The sequence below is a fragment of the Falco cherrug genome, chromosome 6 (assembly GCF_023634085.1).
Source record: "Falco cherrug isolate bFalChe1 chromosome 6, bFalChe1.pri, whole genome shotgun sequence".
Taxonomy (NCBI): Eukaryota; Metazoa; Chordata; class Aves; order Falconiformes; family Falconidae; genus Falco; species Falco cherrug.
The window spans coordinates 80,679,730-80,703,501 of record NC_073702.1 but is presented as its reverse complement, the minus strand read 5'-3'; the positions used below and the strand labels follow the sequence as shown (position 1 = coordinate 80,703,501).

The 23,772-nt window shown below is 39.2% G+C and overlaps 1 protein-coding gene across 4 annotated transcripts in view; it reads right to left on the bottom strand.

Annotated features, from left to right (window-relative positions):
- DISC1 (DISC1 scaffold protein) overlaps positions 1–23,772 on the bottom strand; it is a 207,661-nt gene that overhangs the window by 91,203 nt on the left and 92,686 nt on the right. For all 4 annotated transcript variants that reach the window (XM_055714247.1, XM_055714245.1, XM_055714249.1 and 1 more), the window contains one exon: positions 16,434–16,622. In XM_055714247.1, coding sequence (XP_055570222.1) covers positions 16,434–16,622 — 189 coding nt within the window. The remainder of the gene's footprint in view (positions 1–16,433; positions 16,623–23,772) is intronic.

Sequence of the window (23,772 nt, the reverse complement as noted above, 5' to 3'; positions counted from 1 at the left end):
ATGATAAAACAGGATGAGTTTTACAACCCCTGAAAGGAGAAAGCTCTAGCATGGCAGTCGGGACACAGAGGTGATAGCACAATCCCTCCTCCAGAGCACATTCAACTACTTGGGACCCACCACCCCTCTCCAGCTTTGCCCCTGTCCTGCAGGTCAGGTGGATTCAAATCCCAGACACAGGAAAAACTAAATCCAGATACTGCACACCAAGACAGCGCCCTAACCACTGGGCCACTGATCTCCCACCTCTTAAGGGGGGGAAAAAAAAAAATAGAATTCACCTGATTCTGGAGGTTTGCAAGGGGAGGAGACTAAAGCTTTGCTTTTGGCTGAAAGAAATATTTCATGCATTACTAAATCACGAGCTTCTTCCAATCTACAATACCTTCTCTTCAAATGAATCCCCAGTTTTGATGCCTCCTCCCTGCACCTGCACGATTTCTCCCACTGAAGCTTTTTTTTCTCCTCCCTCAATTTTCCAGTTCATTAGACAAAATGAAAAATAAATTATTTGCAGTATCCAGATCACAGCTGCCCCCTCAGGACAGTGGAAGAACGGCCCCTTCCCTCTTCCATCACCGCAGCTGATTTCCCACCGTCTCAGGGAGCCCAGGCAGTCCCACACCCTGCTAGGCAGCCACGTCCCACCTTGGTGCTCTCCGATAAGGCAGGCACCAAGTAAGTGGCAAAACAACAACTGGCATAAAGCTTCTTGTAATATTTAGCTAAGCTGGCGTAGCTGATGATACAAGACTCCAGTGAATGCTACAATAGCTTAACTTAATGTTACTTTCTCTCCGCTAGCAAATTGCTCCCGTTTTCCAACCGACTTACGGCCCACATACCTACTCTGCAGTTATAACTGTTTACAGTAAATCAGATGGGCCTGTGATTGTTGAAGCAATAACTCGCAGCAAAGGGGGCAGCAAGAACATATTTCAATTTAATAAAATAAATGATGGCAGATTAAGCTCTCTTTTAAAGAACGCCTTATCAAAACCTACAGAGAGACTGTCATTTCACAGAGGCTGGTGGTTGCCAAAGCTGGGAAGAGTTAAAGAGGCTGCTGTCAGTCACACAGTGTGCCAAAACAACAAAAACGTTGTGTGAAGAAAGTAATCACCTACAGTAAGGATGGGGAACAAAAGCTAAATGAGTTCTGCCTGTGCTAGTGACCTTCGACTGCTAAACAGTCAGATAACATCTCCTACCTAACCTCTTATTACAGAGTTATTCTTGGACAGCAATTCTTCTATTACCATGCTTTTTACTCACTTCATAACATTAAAAGCTCGCAATAGTCAGACTCAGACTGTTCCCTGAAGAATACTCTATGTACTGAAGCAGAATTCTTCATTATATAATCATTTCAGGTAGGTTGTTTCAAGGAATGTATCTTTTTTTGCCTTTTTAAACTTTATGGCTAATGTAATTTCCAGAAATATCTTGGGTATAAAGTTTATCACCAGTTCTACTTGTTCGGCAGCAAAACTCCATCGAGGAAATAAGGACAGAAAGAAAGAAAGAATTGTTCCAATGCCAAAGTCATCTTGAGCACCCTGATGCTTAACATAAGAGAAAATACTCCTCTGTGGGATCATCACACTCTACCTTGAGAGCTTAGTACTTCATCACAGCTCAAGATGGTCCTTTTTCAAACGGGGAACTGAAAGAACAGATGGGAAACCTGGAAAACACTGCCGAAGGGAACACACGTTTGATGTGCAATGGCACAACTAAGCCAGGACCAGCCAGCCACAAACCCTTTTAAGCACCACATCAAACAGGGATAATGGGCAGGGAAACAAAAATAGCAGGTTTGCGATAAGGAAACTGTACCTGAGAGCTGCACCGAGTGCTGTCTCTAGCCCGGTTATCATTAACAAGGGCAGACCACCTTAGAGCAGGGGAAAGCAGAATTTTGCATGAAGGCACTTCATCGCGGCATCCACCTGACCTGGGACAGGAAAAGGATCTGGCAGTACAGAGCACTACGAGATGGGTTTCTTTCTGCTTTGAGAATTCCAGATACGTTGCTGCTGGGAGGAGGGAGTGAAATACAGTCGGTTAGTCCCTGCTGGTTTACACTGCACAAATAGTAAAATACAGCCTGAAGAAATATCTTGGAGTAGTGAGGAGAAGATCTCTGCACACAGAAGAAAGAAGCAGAAATAGCTTCCCATTTGGCTTATTCTCTTCTACTAAACTTGTAGGCTGTAAAAATACTTGTCAGCAAGTACTGGCAATTTTTAGAGCAACCATCTAACTATCCAAGTCCATAAATCATCCAAGTAGAATGAAGAATCTTTCTGTAACTCAGGTTTGTTACATGTGGATTGAAACAAGGAACCAGCCTGCCACGTTTTTTAAAAAGTAGTAATGTTAAGCATCAAATGTGGATAGCTCAGTTAAACTGGGGAAAAATAAAGGTAACAAATAATTTACAGAATAGTAAAACAGCAAAGTCTGTGCAGTTTATGTCAGGAACCATTTGCATCAGAAAAACTAACAAATGAGAGAATAGCATAATAAATTAAATGAAATTATTTTGCACACACACGGATGCAAATAAAAGGACTATAGAAAATGCAAAAGGTTTGAACATGGATAAGGAAAGATAAAAGTAAAATATAAATAAAGGGAAAATACACGTAACTGGAGTTAAGGCTTACAATCAAAGTAAACCTAAGCAGGAAGAACAACTAAGAAAAAAGGAAAAGTTGTAGACAACTTAATGCTCAGATTTTAGAGGTTAAAACTTTTTCTGCTGCAGAGATGTATGGCATTTATCAGAGATGGGTAAGTATTAAAAGCACATGGTTCACAGAAAGCTTAATGATAGAAAGAGAGTATAAAATAAACATAGGAATGCCAAAGACTGGGGGTTCAGAACTTTTAAAGCAACTCCCAAAACCCAAGAGAATTTTAAAAGATGGAGGTTTTCTTGCTTCTTTATATTTCTTTGAAAGGCATAAAATGCCTGGCATCCTACACAGGGGGATGCTACAGAAGCAAAATTAACTTAATAAACATATACCCTGATGGTTCTCAGCTGCAGTTCAGCATTTCAGTACTGTGACAAAGTATTCTAACACAGGAAAAGATCCTGGTACCCTGGTACTTTATCCTGCAAAACTGTGAATACCTCTTCCCATTTAGACCAGTGAATATTGGTTTTCAAGGTCAGGCAGTCAGCTTGTAAAATGCTCTATGCTTTTGGAGTGTTCCCGTGTTTTCCTGCGGTCTCCATTTCCCTAACCAATCCACTCATATGCTACATAAGTAACCTCAGCAGGGGTCACCACGAGAGGCAAAATGCAAGCAGCATAAGAATGAAGCAACACCTACATACTGTGCCTTTGAGGAATTAAACGAGTCAGAGAAGACTTGGGCATGGCAGCTTCTTTTAAGAATAAATAAATCAGGTAAAGAAAGTGGTCTTGGTGAATTGTGCACTGCCCTGGAAAAGGTGTGAAATTGTGCTCCACGTGATTAGGAGCGCAGCTGAATAAAACTTCAATGAATTATTGAATTGTAAGAAAACAATTTCATATAGCATAAACTGCACAAGGAAATAAAACACGTAAAGATTGAAAAAAGTATTGGGAGACAGTAAATTAAAAATGAAAGAAAAAAGGGGAAGGAAGAGAACCGGGAGTTACTGCAGAACCTAGTGAATTGTAACACCAATAGAAAATGTTAATAACATTCTGCATTGGGCTTCATTAATCTAAAAAAATGCCAATATAGGAATTGCTTCTCTAGTTATCATTATATTGATAAAACAATAGTTCCAGAATGCAAATCTAACAGAGGTTATTGCATTCCCTCATCCTGGTCATCTGCAAAATACAGGCAGTACAATTTCTCTGAATTCATTCCAGCTGGAACTAGGTGTAAAAAAACCCAAACAGTTGCTTGGAATTTGCAACAATCTTTGCTGAACTCTGGCAAAAGCTAACTGTCCTGCCAGTTAAAAGGTGAAGAACTCATCTTTTAATCTAGAGTTGTCAAGCTTCAATTGCTAGCCATTAGAAATGATCCCTTCTGCTTTTGTGCGCCACCAGAGAGATCTTTCCACTAGAGTTCTGGTCTCCAAGCAGGCAGCTGCAGACTGCCACCACATGATCTCACACTTCTGTTCATGAAGCACTAAGCACCTTGAGCCTTCCAACAACTAGGTCTGTCTCCCAACCCTTTAATCTCCCACTACTCTACAAATTCTCTCCCTTTAATCTCCCACAACTACTCTACAAATTCTCTCCAATTTTTGCAAGAACTGATTCCATTCCACTAGCTCACATGATGATCTAAAATTTCTTTTTTTCTTCTAACTGCTGTCCAAACCAATTCTGTGATCTGTGCAAATATGTTCACATTCCACTCAGGATGAACTCCAGGCAATGGAGAATGCTCTTACCTACCAGAACAGAAGTACAACACCGTCCCAGGCTGCCTGCAACGGCACAATAGGGCTCATACCTGCAACTGGTTTTAACCAGACTCATCGGCAAAAACTACCCAGATACACGGGCTTTATTTTTCAGTTTCCTCTGGTCTATAATCCATACTGCAGACAGGTTGTAGGCAAAATCTTTTTGAGTACTGGCCAACTTGCTCATGAAGTATCTTTAGGCTACGACACTGACACACCATCCAGGCTTTTTTGGCTACCAGAAGACTATGCCAAGTACTGGCAGAAACTGTTGAAAGCCCTGTTCAGCACCAGCAGGTTGTAGGAATAGCTGTGTCCCTCTTTAAAGTTGTTATTTAAGTTTTCCCAAGACTGTCATTACTTAGCACGTAAACAGAAAGTACATGGAGAAAAAAGGGCTAAGTTAACGAACATTCACATTGATGCCTTTGTAATGCCATCTAAGGCCCTGAAAAGGACACTACCATTTCAGATATTTCAGCCAGTGTCTAAGGCTCATTTAGAGGCCACCTCTCCCACTGGAATAACACCTTCCCATCTAAGAAAGTGGCTGACGATTTCATGAGCTAATGAATGATGGTATGTCACACCAGTACTTACACCCCTTTTTTTCACAGGTACTGAATAGAAGGAATGAACTTCGTACCAGAGTCTTAACATTTTCTGCTGGGGCATACACATTTTTATTTTGATCACTAGCTGAGAATTAACAAGAACATTTATATACCCACAAGATCATATACTGGAAACCTGAAAATACAACAGCAATACATTTCATTCAGGTCATTCTTTTACTGCAGTATAAAGAATAAGTGCTGCAAGTAATTCTTTTGAAAACATCACACTGCAAATGCTCTGTCTCGTAAAAAAAAATATATATATATATTGTTCTAACTACAGAGAAACGCTGCTCTAAAATAAAAAACTCATTGCAAAAGTCAAAGGGCTATAAATTCATTGAACTAAAATCAACATAATTAGCTTTTAGCCTAAAAGCTACAAAATGAAATACTTGTTTCTTCTTTAACAGGAGAGGCCTACCAACTGCACAATGTATCACTTTATAACAAAGCTGAAGGATTTCCTAGTTAAAAGAACTCCTAACCAAATTCTGCTCTTTCTTATGTGGACCACACTTCCATCAAAGAAAGAGGACCGGCATCCAAGCGCCTCAGATCAGAAACAGACGATGCTGCTTCAGTATAGCAGAATGCCACAGGTGAAACCCTGAACTCTGCTGAAACTGAAGACAAAACTCTTACTGATATCAAAGGATCAAAATTTTTGCCTCCATGTATTTTCAAAATTCTCAAACAAAACATTCAAAATCAAGAATACAAGAGATCTGCAATTCCTGCTGGTTTTTTGCAGGGTTTAACATTTTCCAAAGGTTCTTAGAGTCAAGCCCACAGGAGATACGGCTGGTGCCTGTTTGCTTTTCTCTGGCACAGAGCACAGGAAATTTTTCTCTGTACAATGTTTCAGAATACAAGAACTGGGGAAAAGAATTAGTAGAGAAAATGTTACTATGACGTCTAATCGAGATATAGGACTGTTTATCTGCACAAAAATCCACACAGTTTCAACCTGTCATTTCCAGCTCGCATTGTTAATTATATTTCAGTGCACCTCACTAGATAAGAGGTGTAATCCAGCCAAAAGTGTATAAAGGTTGCGGTCCAAATTATGCAGCGTGCCTTCCAGCTGATAATTCCAACAGGTAATGAACTGTTTAATCTTATGCAGTTTGGCAAACACTGCCTGTTTATCTTTAACCAAGCCTTCAACATGCACATCCAACTAAACATATCTTCTGCAAATATGATGATTGAATCTTTTTTTCAGTTAGCAACATTCAAAGTTTTAATTATATTCTGACTACTACGATATTTTTTTAATAAAGAAAAAAAAACAGGGTTCGAACACAACTACAACAAAAGAGTAGTCTTTCACATACCTAGTTTGATGTATTTCTTACATGACCTCAGCCTATCAGTTGAAATCTGGCAGGTAATCAGAGATACTAATCACTAGCACCTGCTGCACATGGACCACAGATTCTGTGCAATTATAGGCAGTAAGAACCCTGGTCTTACACTATTGTCTGCTGCTACCATCTCCTGCGCTTAAGTATCGAGTCTGTGGACCACAGACCTCACAAAATTGTAACAGAAGCAGCCATTACCTCCACTCATACAAGGAAACCGTGGCACAAATTAACTGAAACATGAGCAAACTCTCTCTGTTCCTGCTCCAGTGAGAAGAGAAATCAAACTGAAGGATACAGAATTCCAGCTCCTGACTTCAGGCATTAGTAATTCTTTGGTTTTCTGTCTTTTACTCCAGGTTATCTCTCCAAGGGCAGAGGGAAGAAGAAAATTCTTGGATGAAAACTTTCCATTCCTGAACAGGGGAGACAAGGTACTTAACTCTGCTCTAAATAATAAGATTTCTATTGCCTCAGAGTAATCAGTTCAGGCTTAATGGAAGTACAGAAAAAGACAAAAAGCTTAGAGAAAAAACCCCAAGAACTGTAAATACGTCTGCTCTGGGGAATCATAGCCAGAACAAATAATCTCTTTCCTTCATTTAAATTCACTGTATTTCCAGTTTTGTATCTTGGTAAAAGATGTGAATTGGAAGAGGTTTTCTATTGCAAAGCCTTCTTTAGGATAATGCATGCAGCATTAAAATAATTTTGGAGAAAAAAACAGCTGCTTTAGAGGGGACTACAAGTTCAGTGGGTTTATTCTGTTTTTATCATCAGATATTATACCTTCCCCATCTTTCGATAAATATTTTCCATTACTCCAGATTTGGTTACACATCCGTGTATCTGTGGGTATAAAGCCTGCAGCACGCTTGGAACCCTGTGGTGACTCAAGTAACAAGCTACACAGCAGTCATTTCAATCATTTTAAGTATATAATTATTAAGTGAAAAGTCACTTGAGGGTGATAATGTCCCTATTTTCCAGTATCTTAATTACAGAAACCTTCATTTAGCTTGTATCTTTACTGCTGCATTTGCGAATACCTCACAGAAAACCTTGAACCAATAAACACAAGAAAGAATGACTCTGTACCTGACAATCAACAGGAACAAAAACTGGAAAAACCCCTGCATTTCATGACAGGCACCTTGTATTCCAAATGGAATAGTGTCCCAGGGGTCTCTTTTGCTTAGCTGTTTGTACTCCCAGATGCTGTACCTGAATATTGCCAGTCAGTATCAAAGGAAAGATGAAAGGTAACGCCTAAGAAAATTACCTGACTTTTCATTCAGTCACTGAGGTTAATTTACCATCAACGTAAGGAGGTACAATTCTTTACGAACTGCATGCACTCAGTATGACTCGTATGCTGTAACTTGAGGACACTGCCAAAACACTTTAATGAAAACATTTGCATGGAAAAGTATTCATGTGCTAAGATTTTGAATCAAAATACATACACCTGAAAAAAACACCTGTAACTAAAAAGTTAAACATTATCTTCACCCTCCAGTTCTGCTGCAGTATAATCCTATTCTAGGACATCGATTTTACATCAGTGATCCCAAATGACGCAAAACAACATTTGATTGCTTACAGCTAAAAAAATTACATAAAAACCAAAACATCAACTGAATGTAAAATGCTGTATTATATTCATATTCAATCTGTAGAAAGCCTGACTCTTTGGAAGGATAACTGCCTGAGATTGGTTTCACTGAAGGGCTACTAGAAAACAAACAGAAGCTATTCCTTAAATATCCTGTCCCTCTCTACACTTATCCTCAAAAGAAAGTAAAAGAGGCAAGTCAACCTAAAGAGCCCTTTGCACATTTTTGGGACCTGAAAGTATCATGCCATGTTAACGTAACTTGAACAATGACACAAAAAAAAAAAAAATTCAAGAAGACAAAGCAAAACCCTGGTGTATGACTCTGCGAATAAAAACCAAAATGAATAGAACTTAAAATAAAGAAACTTGTGAATGCTAGGCCCACAGTTTACCGACTTTTTCAATAAAATTTCAAGTTTTTAAGAGGCCGAACACTGTTCTCATACTTCCATCCTGTTATTGTTTCAGGATCAAGTTGTCAAGCACATGCTGTAATGCCATCCAACAGGTCCTGACCAAATGCATACAGGCAGCATCTATATGAAATGGCAAAGCGAACAGAACCACAAAACCAGTTGAGTGTCTCCTCTACCTCATCTGTGAGACGAGGAAAGCAGTATTTACCTTTCTTTGAAAAGTAATTTGATCCTATCTGTCAAGTCTAACTACCTATGCCAGCAGTTCTATGTTCGACTTCTGAGCACCCCACCATCCTCAGACAGGCTCCACCTTTCTGCCTGCCTCTGAGCAGCTCCAGTCGAACACAACTTTATCTTTCTGCCAAAACTTGAATTCTCTTCATACAACATGTAGAAACCACCAGGAAAAAGCACACTTCACAATGCAGTAACATAGAAAGTTCGATAGCATGACAGTACTATCTGCTCCAACTCCAGAAGTGGCAAATCTTAAAGAAGATTTGTTGGTCATCACCAGGGCTACTGTCATGCTAAAGTAGTTTTAATTGCATACAGGAACCTGTCCCATCTGTCCAACGAGCCTACCAACACTATTTTTTAATCCTAGCCTTCTGGCATCTTAACATCTCATTCCTTCTGAAACTAGCTTTAGTCATTAAAAAAAAAAAAAAAGTGAAAGTTCAATCCGAGACCAGTATCACAGAAGATGCAGCTGCAGAATGAGAATCTAATGAGGAATGATTAAAATTGGTAGTATACACTTCCAAATTTATTCCAGATTCACTCATCTTTGTTGCTTCATATTTATCCTGTTGCCACTCAATCAGCTGGAGCAGCTGAACTAAAAACGCAGAGCAATGCAGAAACCTAGAGGCAGAGATGGAAAACCGGGAATAATTTGGTATTACACGTGCCCCAAAAGTTTAATGCACAGTATATAGCTGGCAATAGCATTTCAGATGTAAGGGAAGAAGTTGCCTGGCACACTATCAGAACTTTCTGCTTGCTTGCTTGCACGTCCACCAGCACATTAAAGTACATCTGCTGCATTATGGGGTTGAGGTTGCCCATCTCATTGCAGCAGAAGGCTGTTCAGTAACACTTTTCACCATCAAATTGCACTTCCATCATCCCAACAGAGCCACTCTGTATTTCTGTGGCACTACAACTTTGAAAACCTTGATGCCTCTACTGCTTATCCTAGTTAAGGATGGGATCATCATTTTTCCTGAAGAGACCGAGCTCCGTTTCTTGCACCTAGTACATAACCACCTCTACAACTGCAAAACCAGTACGTGGTCATTTCAGGAGTCATTCTGCACATTGTTAGGTCATACTGCTGTCTACAAAGAAAGAGTATTACACCGGTATGTAAAACATTTCAATAAAGTTAATACCATCAGATCTCAGAAGAAAGAGAGAGAAGCTCATCTTTGAGCATCAACAGAGAAGTGGCCTGATCAAGACCCCCATAGATATCTGTGGGCTTTGAACCAAGCTGCTGCGTCAGTTCAAGTTGCCTGAACACATACTTTGAATCTCCTGCATTACAGATATTTGCACCTAATTATACAGAATGGGCAGATTAAATTTAATACTTTCACTGCATTTGTATAAACTAAACCTCTGTCCTCCAAGTGAAAATAAAAGTATTTTACATATTTAAATGAACAACACCAGACAAGATGACCTTTATAATCACAATTACAAGTGATTTAAGACATATGGCAAACTTAATTATGCTAAAACAGACTGGTTTCCAATCTTTTCAATCCTGACAAAAACTGATGCCTAATGTAAAAATATATTACACATTTCAGTTATAGGAAATGCTTAGCAGAACTTACTCGTTATATGTTGTTAAATTGTACAGATAGTATTTATCAAAAAAGTCAATTCCATAATACAAAACCCTCAACTACTTACAATTAAATATTATTTAGCAGAGATGATGTTACTTAAAATGTTTTCACTTATTTTATATAGATTTTGTGGAAACATGACAGAATGAAAACCATTAGTCTGAATTTATCCTCAAATCTTGGTAGCAATTCAAAATGCAGTGACTACAGTTTACAGAACTGTAAGATCAAAAGATGTATATGGGTATGCTTAACCTAAAAGATCCCAAGTGCCTTAAAAACCCAAGAAAATGAGCATCATGCTTACAATGCAGACAAGCATGCAATATGCGTAACAGTACAAGTCCAAGCAAACGCAGAAATACCAGTTTTTCAAATGAAACGGCAGAGAGAATACTGATGAGCAGAGTGCAATTACTCATGCTGTATTTGGCCATGACAACACAAAAGGAGATCTGCAAGGTTGGGCTTCTTTGTTTGTTGCTTGTTTCTTTTTTTTTTTTTTTTTTTTTCCTTATGTGGACCTGGCTTTTACATGCTGCCCAACAGAAGGCTGCTGAGCACCACTTTGGAGCATGAGCTAAATGTCAGCTCAGAATAAAAGATGCTACCAGCTGCAGTGTCAGTCCCATTCCTGCATCACCACTGAGGGGTTTATACTTTTTGTGAAAGCTAAACAGAGTGAATGTTGGCTAAATTTGACAAGATCACTGTTTAAACAGAGATGGCCGTAGACATAAGCAATAATCTGTTCCATTTCACCACTCACTTGAATGACAACAAGCATTTCATATAGGTATGACATGCAGAACGTAATGACCTTGCACAAATTAGAAGTGGACACACAATGAGACTCAGAACAGCTTCTTCCTCATGGAAACCCATCTGTTACACACTATGTGGTTCTCCTTTAATGATTTATTTAAACAGAAGCAATCAAAAGGTTCAGCTTTTCAGTTTAGGATCAGATAATCACTCAGACACAGGATGAACCGTGGAAACAATATGGAAAGCCTATATGGGATAGAAAAACCATCACCGAGGAACAAAATTAAAATCACCACCCAAAAAAAAGAATCAGTAAAGCAAAACATGGAACCGCTTTTCTCAAGTCATGGGCAGACACTGAGTTGGTAGTTTCTGAAATAATTAAAATCGGTATAAAGTTTTCAATAATCTTTAGGCACTTTCAAAAAGCATTATAAAAATCAGTTACAAAGAGACATAGAGAAGCTTTTGTATAACAACTATTATTAAAAACAAATATTTAAACTACAAAAAAAAAAAAGGTTTCCCAGCGGGAAGCACATTGCATATGCTTCTATTATAAGGCTTTCAGTGTTGAAGCTGTCAATAAAAATGTGTCTTTGAAAGAGACTAAACATGCTTTGCAGTAAGTGGTCATTAACAGTTTGGTAAATCACATCCTATACAATTGCGTATGAGGTACAGAACCTGCTTTTCATAAATATTTCAGTATGCAAAGCCAGTATTACTTTAAGCAGCACCACTAGTGGTTTCTGCTGTCCACATGATGGTAAGCTTACACTAATTAATTGCATCCTCCATAACAGCCAAATATGCAGCTTTTTGAGTCGTGACTGTAAGAAGACCAGGTTCTTCGACATACATTCTGAACACATTTTGTTCTTAAATAGCTAAGCCAAATCACACATTTAAAAAAAAAAAACAAAAACAATGGACTTGGATAGGTTTCTCTTTTGTTAAAGAACAAAATGCTATGATATCCTGTGCAAGCGTTCACAGTATGCACATTGAACTAGAGAAAGAAAAACTGAGCGTGAAAGAAAATTCCAGCTTCCTAAGAAACCCTCCTGCTACATCTAATTTGTTATTTAATAAATATATCTGTTCAGTTCCAGAAAGCTTCACTCTACAAGCAGGCTGGTAAGAGTTGTAGGTCTTAGACAAGCCATGTGTAAGACAACAAAACTCAATAATGTCAATGCAAGTTGAGCAGTAGAAACTGAAATGACAGCCTCCAAACATTTTTTTTTAAAAAGGGTAAAAAAAGCTATTTTAATGTGCATGATAGCTTTTATTTTATATTTCCTCTAGAAATTAAGTCAGTATAGAGATTCTACTTAAGATGACTTGGCAAGCACAACCTAGCAATTTAGATCATGAAATACAGTCCCCCCCTAGTTTTGTGCATACATACATTATTTACCAGGAGACGCTTTCCCAAAAGTGTAATAGGGGCAGAAAATGGCTGAGTGCATCCAGAAAAGGAATTCAGCAAATGAGGCAGGAAAACTTGCCCGTCAGTACTGGTAATGAGGAAACTGAGACAAGAGGGTAGTTTTCATTTCCAGCCCTGGGTTACAAATGCCAATCAACCCAAGGCCAGGATTTATAAGCACAATCCAGCAGTCTGGCAGACAGGCAAGTAATTAAGCTTCACTTGTCTGGAAGATGGGTTTGGTTGTTTTGGGCTGCAAAGCAGTTCTCTTTCTCACCACAGCAGAAACTTCTGACTTTATAAGGCAGGTCTGCTCCACAGTAAAGCACAAAGACCTTCAGTGATTTTCCCAGAACATCTTGGGCTATAGAAATACCTGCAGTCTAGAAGAATGTAAAGGTTACAGAGAGTATCATTTGATTTCAAATCTGTTTACTGCAAGTGATTAATTCAATCATGATTGTTACTAGAGCATCAATCAGGAAACTGTTTCACCACCATTTCAGGTAAAATTACATGACCCCCGAGTCTCTGGCTTTCCTATCTGTAAAACGGCAATAACAATTGATCACATTTATAGAAGTGTTCTGATGAAGTGAAGCCCCCAGAAGAAAGTTACTGTCTAAAGGGCAAATCAGTACTATTCATCCTAAAATGCTAATATATAGTCTACTTGTCGATGCTTCTATTATCCAATGGGAAAACACATTTTTGAGCATCTCTAAAAATATGAAAGGATTTTTGTCAAATCTCCTTTATAGGGAGCACTGACAGCTCTCAGCACAGTAAGCCAAGCCTGATTTTTGCACTACATCTGCAATATCTTTTATACTTGGGCAGCTGGCACAGAGTGAGAAAATTCATTAACATGCTAATGATGTGTCCTATTTAAAATTCCAGCTCTGATTATTGTGTGATTAAGTCTCTTCCCTTGACGTCTGCTTCCTTATATCTGCATTACTGTGAGAAATCAACAATTATTAATGAAGTAAAAAATAGGTGACCAATTTATACACATGACAAAGACAAACATACACACATTTTAGCATTTCAATTTTTTTTTGTTTAATGTTTCCAGACAAAGCAGGATTATCTCCAGTTAAAAAAAAATAAATTCAAAATAAGTTTTAAAGAAGTTCACAGGCATGAATTATAACAGTTAAAGTGGCAGATGATTTAGAAACAGCCATGTGTACGAATACCTGTGCAGAAGGTTTTAAGGTGCTATATTAAAAAAAAAAAAAAAAAAAGAAAGAAAGAGGGAAGGGCTCCTGATGCAGAGAAAGTAGATCATGCCTTGGAAACAACAAAAAAGCAAGAATCGGAGGAGACAACATTGATCCACTACCTTTCCCAAAGAAAAACTAAGCATCTCCTTTCTACAGGGAAAGGCATTCAAACCCACTGACTTTAACGAGCATAAGGGACCGCTTTCTCTGCATTACTTTCAGCAACCTATGTTTAGTTTATGGACAGACATACATCTCTGTAAGTTGAGCCAAAGCATAGTATACCCATGCTGCAAAGAGGCATCATAGGCTCCTACATGCCAGGACACAGATCAGCCAGCCTAGCCCTCATCGTTTTTGCTCTAAGTTAGCATGGCCAGAAGGGTGCCCTAATGAACTCTGGGCAGACAGCTAGTAACAAAGGCCAGAGGACAGTAACATCCTCGGCTAGTAGAGTAAGATGGAGAAATGATTTCTCTCCCTGGCTTGTAGCTATAAGAGGGAGAAGTCAAACTGACCCAGAACGGGCTGCACCAGGCAATGGTATCACTCACACTAATTTTACCCACGGCACAGAGAAGCTGAGCCTATGTTTGCACTACTAGCTCAAGGAACAGAAGTATTTTAGCAGGCATTTTCCTGCCAGACAACACTCTACCAAAATCACACCACCACAAAAACTAATGGGTCAACACCCACACACACACAGACACACACCCACCCCCTGTATAACAAGCCACACACCCCTAGGGCATCCCTCATGCTGACGCTGGCGTTCCTACCACAGACTGGTGGGTCTCATGGGCGTGCTAATGCCCAGCTCACATCACGTTTCTGGTCAGCACCAAGCTGGCGTATGGGATGGGGCAGGAACACAAGGAAAAGGCAAAACCATCCTTTCTCAGCAGCAACATAGATTTTACTGGTGTAAATGAACACAAAGCCTGAAGCCACGCAGCAAGTCAGCTCAGCTACCCCAACCCAACAAAGCCAACAGATCTCCAGTTCTTTTAGACAACAGCAAAAAAAAAAAATGGTAACAAAATTGTATTCCAATGTTTATGCTTTGTTCTACAAACAGAAAAGTGCTGTACAAAATAAAAACTGGTTTGTAAAAGTGGATGCCATCTCCAAGACACAAGCTGTATAACTGTTTTCCAGAGTGTTATCAGAAGGCTTATATTCAGTTAAATATTTTGGTATCAAAACTCATGCAAGTGTTGTCAAACCAGAGTGAGTTGCCATTTGTTAAAGGAGAAAAAGATGTAGATCACATACAAAAGGGGGCAAGGATGAGGAAAAGGAAAGATCTCAGATTTCATTTTAGTATCTGTGACTAGTATCTGCTTGATAGAGTTTTATTTTACACAAGGACAAATTTCTCTTTATGCCTACAGAATCACAATAAAAGAACAATCTACATAGTAAACACCCAGTTTTTTGCAATTTATTGTCATAACTTGTGTGACAGTAGAGGTCAGAACAAGAAAACACCCCATCACAGCTACATAAGTGTGAAAGGGGAAAAAGGAGTCTATGAACTGCTACCAATTCTGTTGCTTCAGCAACAGCCTTGCACAGGTTTTGTTTAAAACCCTGCTTAAGAAAAACACAGAACGAGAAGTACATGTGTATTATAGGCAATTTAATTGTCCTAGAAACAAAGGAGCAACAAAATGGGCAGATTAGAAGGTCAGAACCCTCATTCAACTCACTTGCAAATCCAGGCAACAAGGAAGCATTGCCTGATGTGCATTTGTGGGTTTGGGTCACAATGCACTAATTGGAGGAATCATTTTTAGAATTTTAATATAGATTCCAAAAAAGCAAGTTCTTATCCCAACCTATTGCTCATAAGATCCTGAGAAGAAAAGGCATTTCAAACCCCTAGATTTAAAGTAGCTCTCAGATTTATACTCAGCTGTTTAGAGGTAACTATAGTAACTGTATACTTGTAGTCAACTAAATGTTACTCAGCCTTTTCATTTAATCAAGCAGCAAGGCCACTTTAACTGCTTAACTTCAGGACAGGGGATACAGGAAAGAATAAGCCAAGTCTAGGAACAACTTTGCAATTTATTAACTTGTCAGTAGCATTCCCAGTAATTGCAGAGAACTTCCCCAATTCCACCATGACACTACAATCCAAGCACAAGAGCTGCATTTGGCAAGCTGTTTAAGCCCCCCAGCAAACATAAATTCATTAAGATAACTCTTGCGTCAGAACCAGGCATGCCTTGCACCTCATACCTTCAAGATCCATCACCAAATATGTTACATATATACTAAATATTTAGTTATATATACTAAATATGTTGCTGTTGTCACAGGCAGCCACATCTACTGCTCCCACACAAAACCACTGTATGTTTCCCTGTATGTGAATACATAAGCAGCATCATCATCACTATTACAAAAGCGGGCTTAGAAAATAAAGTTTTGGAGAACCGGGCTTTCAAGAAGCTGCGTATTGCTGCGATACCCCTTCTCCCCTCAGCCTCCCCCACCTCCAGTGGAAAGAGCTGAAAGCACATTCAGCATATTGCTTATCTAGGTCCTGGTCAAACTTTCCTCAGAATAATCAGCATGTTTTGTGACACGCAGCGTGATTCATCAAACCCAGTAGGCTCCTAGGAGCTCATGACCAAGCAAAAGCTGTAACAGGCTATGAACTACTTACCAAAGGCAGTCTCTCCTTGTTCAAGTTCTTCTTTCAGTCTGGTGTAATCATCTTTAATTCTCTCTAGTTTTCGGACATTTCTGGCACTCAGAATCAACAGTTCATTGAGAAGTCCTTCCAGCCCCTCCTTCTCAGATGTTAATGATCTTATTTCTTCTGCAAGATCCTTCGCAGTACCAAAATTACTTCCTGCATGTTTTGTGGGAGCAGGGGGATGAGAAAGGAAAGAGACAATGAAGCGGACACTTGCAACATCAGTAGGTTACACAGCAAACAAGGGAAATTAAGCAACTATACTTCCCAAGAGGAACTGAAAGACTATTTTGGAATTTAAAAAAAAAAAAAGAAAAAAACTGCCAAGCATCCATTTCATTAATATACTACAAAAAGAATTGTAATTGTAGCAGATTCAACCTTTTACACCCAGAAATACTCCTTTTTTTTTTTTTTTAATTATTGATAACAGTTTAAATTTTTGGAGAAAATCTGTTCCTTAAGGGTCCACACTTCAGAAAATGTCATACTGTTCACTGCAGTGTGATCTGTCAGGCCATTTTCTTCTTTCAGAGGAGCACGTCAACTCACCACACTTTTGAAATAGATGCTATCAATCTGCTAGACCCTGAAGTGTTTCCTCCTTAAACAAAGAAGCACTACCCTGTTTTTCGTCATAAACAACCTTCTGGTGCTTGTAAGTAACCCACTGCATTCATTTCTTACATGACCTGCACCCCATGCAAACACCACCAGGAGATGTTTTTCTGAGAGAATGTATTTAAGAGTCACAGCTCCACTCCTGGCTCTCCCTGAGCCATGAAACCTCAGAGAGGGGCAGAATAACCTCAGTATCACCAGCTCACACTGCTCTGGACTTTTTAAAAATGTTTGGCTCCTTTGGACATGGATCCAGAGTCAAAAGTTCAGTTCCCAACCAGTTTACATTACAGTGTAGCCCAGTAACATTTGCCCACTTAACCTTTCTGAAAACTGTTCTTATAAGAAGCTGGAGAGGAATATTTCCTTAATTCACAGAAAAAATAAATTGCAATGACAGTGAGATGCTCAGCTATTGAATTATTTTTAAATAGCAGTGCAGTAACTATTATAGTGTTACATTTATATGGCTCTACCCGTGTCTTTTCAATGATTCAACTACTTGGCAGGTTATCAAAAAAAAAAAAAAAAACCCAAAACAAAAATCACCCAAACACAAAAACCTACAGAAAGTCCACTTTAAAGAATACTTGACAAAAATAATTTCCATGTAGACTTGCCCAATACAACACAAAAGATCCTTAGCACAAGATCTAAACTCTAGCATCAGCCTAACTTAGCAAAACTGTGGTGGTATGATCTAATAAGTAAAGGCATCTAGTAAGTAAAGGCGCTTAGCCTTGAAGCAAATGCTAACATAAAGCACATCCAGGTCACACATAAGTCTCATCAGCTTCTGAAGTATGTGCAATTACTTTAGATTCCTGAATTAAAATTATACCACCAGCATTATTCAGATATAAAGGTGTCCTTTGGCTTTTGTTTCAGGAATATAATAAACTGCTGCTTAGCCACAACTGATCAATTAAAAAGTTTATTTTAGAAAATTAAGACATAATCCAAAACATCCAGTCCACATAAGAGTATCCTGAAATTTGGCATTACATCCTTTTCACTTGGTGTCTCAAAAGTGTTGGTCACAAAGTCTTACATAGGAATGGTTTGGCTGCTGCTCATTTCCTGCAGGACAGGGAAGCAAGAACAGGACACCAAGAATTCACACCAGTTGGAAGATGGCAAACCACTGCCAGCTGCTGAGAAAGGCTGTTCCTCCAGAGTGCAAGAGCGAACAGAAGCACTTTCAGCAGATAACTACAACCATCCTCCTGAAGGAAAGATGCTGCTGCAAACTCAAGTGGCCATATGAGGACGGGTGTGCCAAAGGGATACTGCAGGTTCCAAAATTTTGGAAAAGACTCTGTTGAATAAGTCAGGTTTACAGATTGAACATTGCTAAGTACAACTGTCTTGCTTGGTTTTGTTTGATTGTTTGGGTTGTGCTGGTTTGGTTTTTTTTAATTTAGTCCTAACACTATATGGTAGCTTTAGTCAAGATCCTTTTCTCACTTAAAGCTAACCTATTATTGTTTCTTTTTAAGACTTCAAAACTCCCCTCATTTCTAATTCTCAGCTAAATCCTTGTTTGCCAGTTCCGTCTTACAAAGAATTATACGACTAAATAACTATAAATATACTTGACAAACAAGTAGGATCTCGTGGCTTACCAATGCATTTATTGGGAAGCAACAGCACAAACTTTATTACATTAATCTGTCACGTGTTTCCAAATGGGCAAAACACAGTGACAAGATGAGCAAGACAAAATCAGTGGGAAAATGGCAGATATTCAGATGTTTTGAAGGCAACAATGACCTACAAATTAAAGAGTCCACCTTCATTCACCTGAACTCATCCCAAGCATCATAGCACAAGAGCCTTAATAAAACATGAAGGCAAGAAATTCTTCATTAGAATCTGGAGCCTGCTCTTATATTTCGAAGACAGCAATGAAAAAAGTATGATATTACATATGAAAGTTTTATACATACTGAATGGATCTTAATTCCCAGAGGGGAAGTTTATATCAAAACTGAGGCTATAAGGAAATAGCATCACATATATGCCCAAAAGCCAAAACAAAACTGCCTGATGCAGTTCCCCATAACAGCAGAAATATCTCAAAGTCTGCAGTGAAAATTCAGAGGAGCACATACAAATTCATGCACAAGTGCCATCAGTAAGCTCCTGACCTCAATCACAGCAACCAAAATAATCAACCTTCTTATGGCATTTAGGAAGCAGTTTAAAAATTAATATATAATCCCTAGCTGCCAGCATTAAAGAACACATCCTCCTGGGGGAGCGAGTTTGTTAAGAGACTAAGTCACACTGGATGCTGTAGAAATATTCAGCAGACGTGTCAAAATGTTTTATTCTGCTAATATCCTGAAAATGTTAAAATTCCTCTTTTTGATGATTAAATAAGTATTTTGCCTAAAGTTAACATAGTAACTATTACTTCATCCACCACTCTGTGTTATGTTTTATATAGCCATACTGCTGAGAAAGTTCTAATTGGGGAATATGAGATAAATAAAGTCAGTCCTAACTCTTTCCAGAAAACTCAAAAATCACAGAAGCTAATAGGACTGCTCACTCAGAAAAACTGTTCAGAGACAGAAAAACTAAGGAATTAATGGTCTAAGACCAAAGCTGAGCATCTGATGTAAACCAAGACATGAGACAGAGATTCTACAAAGGGCACTGAAGGGTGAAATGCCACTTTTCCCATCCTTCCTCCTGTCTTGCAGTGACACTTACTAGTGATGTGCAATTTTAGCCACTCCAAACATGTTCACATAAACACAGTGGGCACAAATTGGTACACTAAATGGGGAAAACCACAAATTCAGAAAACTGTTAATAAATGCCCAGGATAGAAATTCTGTTGCTCTATCAGAATCTTAAATCTATTCCATTTCAACTTGAATAAATACATGGAATCCACAGTGCTTGGATATTGGGGGGGGGGGGGGGGGTGGGGGGTGGAATAACCATTTGAAGTACAATTGGGGTTATAATACAATCTGAAATCATTCACATTAACTCAGTCAAACTGATTATACTTCAAGTACAGCACTAGAGTCAGATTTTCTCTTTCCAGCTAATTCAAAGTACCCAGTGCTCTGAACAGCTGAATAACATGCTTGCAGTACACAGTCACAAGGACTTGAGCATGCACGCTTCACTTTGAGAGGTTGAACATTACCATTATCTCAAAAGACAGCAACAAAAACCCAGTTTAAACTTCTCCCTTAATCTTGCCCTCTAGGGCACTTCTTGCATGCATCCTTCATAACGTGCTCTCTACAGATAGTGACATCAGGTAAGCTCCAGCAGCCAGAAGTGAATACCCAAAAATACCAGCCAAACCCAGCAAAGCAACCCATATGAGCAGCAAAGTTTTTTAAAAAAATTATCCTCAGGCACAAAATAGCTATATAATTGCTTTTACTCACTGTAAACATAAGTAGTATATTTACTTTATTTTCCTCTCTTCCCAAAATTTTACTCGTATGGCTACAGCTAAATAGTACTCTGTATATCAAGTATATCTTCTCTATAGATAGTTACATGCCACAAACTCATTCCTATTATAACAGCTCATTGTCACATTTTACTCCATTGGGCAGACTGTTGCCCATTTAGTAGCCTCAAACTAACATATCATTATTTTGATACCATTTGCCAGCAATAAATTGACTAAAAAATATGGTTTAAAGTCTGACTCATTTTGTAAAAAAAAAAAACCACAATTATTATTTAAGCTTTACTAAATATTTCCCATTTAAAATATACGACAAAGTTAATCAACCACAAGTTTTTTACTCTCACTTTTTCTTCATATTTATGGCCAAAATTATATACACTCATAGTTTCCATTATTTGTACCTGAAGCAGAGCTAAGTCCCATCTCTACTATTGATAAACTACATTCATCGTAGTACAAGCGAAGGAGCAATTTTTGCATTAACAGTAAAACATACATACCGGATGCTGGCTTGAATATAAGAAAGAATAGGCTGGTCATTCTTTATCATTATCTCTAAGTTAATTCTTCACAGACTAACACTACCTTTAATAATACATAAGAAAGTGAAAATTTACATTTTAGCTTAGGGCATTTGCTACCATGGTATTTATCAATGGCACTGGAATTCAAAGCTGAAAATCCTCCATCCTGTGATTAATGACAATACAAACTGATTCCAACACCAGAGAAGAAATTGAAGAAAATAAATATCATTCAGCTGCTCACAAAGAGAAAAAGCTAAAAACATGACAGAAATGCAGGATTTTGGAATCAATGCCAGTGTGTTTGCACATCTGAAAAAAACAAATAGCAAATGAGGTACAGCCTACCATCTCCTGAAACACTGAACAGAATTCCAGCATTTTTGAATCACAATTATTGTTTTAAAGCAATAACACATGCCAACACTTTTATGAAGCATAATGCAACTGAATGATTGATGTGATCCCGAAAGGTAAAGTAAGAAAATCCATCTAGAAGCAGGCAAGAGACCTCACAGACAAATATGTGGAGGAGGTTCTCTGCCGTAGAAAGCCTCTTGTACCTGGACTGTGAGTCACCACAGAGCAATCCTAGGAGTCAAAATAAGAAAAAGAAAAAAAGAAGGGTGGGGGGTGGGAGATCCCAAAATAATAAAATTTTAAATCAGTAATAACAACTCAAAGGCTCAAGTGAAAATTATCAATGAAAAAAGGCACAACAAGGCTGAAGAAAAAGGCAGAGGTTTGGAAGATGGCAATTCAGCAATACGGAGACAAAACCTGTTCCAAGGAGCAATAGCTACTGGTGTCTGCTGGGCCACCAGATGCTCTCAAGTGCCTGCACTGGGAGTGACAAGTACAGCCCAGTAGCATGTTAGTCACAGCAATTTACTACATGCATTAGACAGTAAATAGTTGTTGTAAGTCATGTAACATTCTCTACCAACATGGTAAAGGATGCCCAAATTGAAGTGACTCCAAGGTCACCCAACGGTACAGACGTGTGCACACAGGCTTCCCTGCATCATCACCTCCCCCTTCCTCCCAGCTCCCATTCACCTTATGCCTTTCAGTCTCTGGTTCTTTCACCTCTGCCCTCTCTCCTGCCTTTCCCTCCACTCACTGCCACTGGGAAGGGACATGCTGAGAGTAAGGAAACAAGCCCAGACCCGACCTCCATGATCTTGAAGGCTGCATGAAATCATCAACCCCCTTTTTACCCACCAGATCAGGAAAGAAAACCAGAGAAGGATCAGGGAGAGAAATACCCATGCCACCTAGGTTTAGGCACCAAAAGTGCACGCACTGAGGTTCAGAAGTTTGTCACCTTGACTCTCTGGACATCACTGCTCCCGTCCACAGTCTGCACAGGGGTTTTCTTGCATCCCCTCCAGACCAGAAGCCCATCCTTTCCATGGGGTGAGCACCCTCCCTTCGCAGCTCTCCCCATCTAACGTTTCTCCTTTGAGCACAACACCCCAGAAAAGGAACTGCCCAAGAGATTGCCCAACCTCCCGCCCTACTCCAGGAACAGCAGCTCAGGTAACAGGACAGAGAAAGAGAAGTTGTTACATGGCCAGCTGCTTTCTGCAACAGAAGCAATGACTTTCTGCTGCCTGGTCACGTATCATGCTGGTACTTCAGCTACAACAAATTATCCTTGAAATTCACTGAAACCCAGTAACATCCAGCAGTCTCATTTGGAAATGAGATAAAAAGACAAACAGCATAGCTGTCTGAGTTCTGCGTGGCTGTTTGGGGGTTGGTTTGGGGGGACCACCAGCATTATTTTTTAAATGAGTTAACAGGCTTGCCAAAAAGTACATCACTTGCACCAATACACGGTGGCAAATTTTACTTCACGGAACATAAAGTGACCATTGTGGGAAGACATGGCAATACACAGCATTGTATGCTGGACCCAGACATTGCAATACAGGCATGAACAAGAATTAGTCTCACTACGCCTCAGCCATCAGCCCAGACCACTGCTGAAAGCAAGAATCAGAAAGCAGGGAACCAGCTGTATCATCTGACAAGACACAGACCTACATCAGGCATGAATTCATCAAAAAACTTTGACTAAAAGAAAAAAAAAATAAGTATTGGTATTTTTGCCTCTAAGATTAGCAGACTTCTCCAACTGTTACCAAACAACAGTTCTCAGAAACAGGAAAAAAACAGGAAAAAAAAAAATCCCTCCAAACAAACAGAAGCACCATTGCCTTCCAATGAAAGATAAATAAAGAGCTGTATATGGCGTGTCTCAACACGGGGGAAGATCTCAACACCACGTTGAGAACTTTACGCCCACATATATATTTCTGCATGGACTGACAGAATACAGCACAGGCATGGAAACTAGACATCCACATTACCAAAACACACAGATGTATGGCTGAAAATGTCCTGCAGCATGCACCGGCATCTTCCAGACCCTGTCCCCTCTCAAACATACTCATTCCCAACAGGAATGCTTGGCACCAAAGCTGGAAGGGTGGGGGCTTTTTTGTTACAATTGCTTCCTGTGCCCTGCAGAACTTGCCCTAAATGAGCATCAAAGAGCAGACAAAGAGGCAACAGTACTGGCATTACGTTTTGCGAAAATACAGTATGTAGTATTTGTGTCATGCTATTTACAAACCACACTTCTACACTAACAAGGGGAAAAAACCTTTTCACTGTACTGCTGGAAATCATCCCACAACAC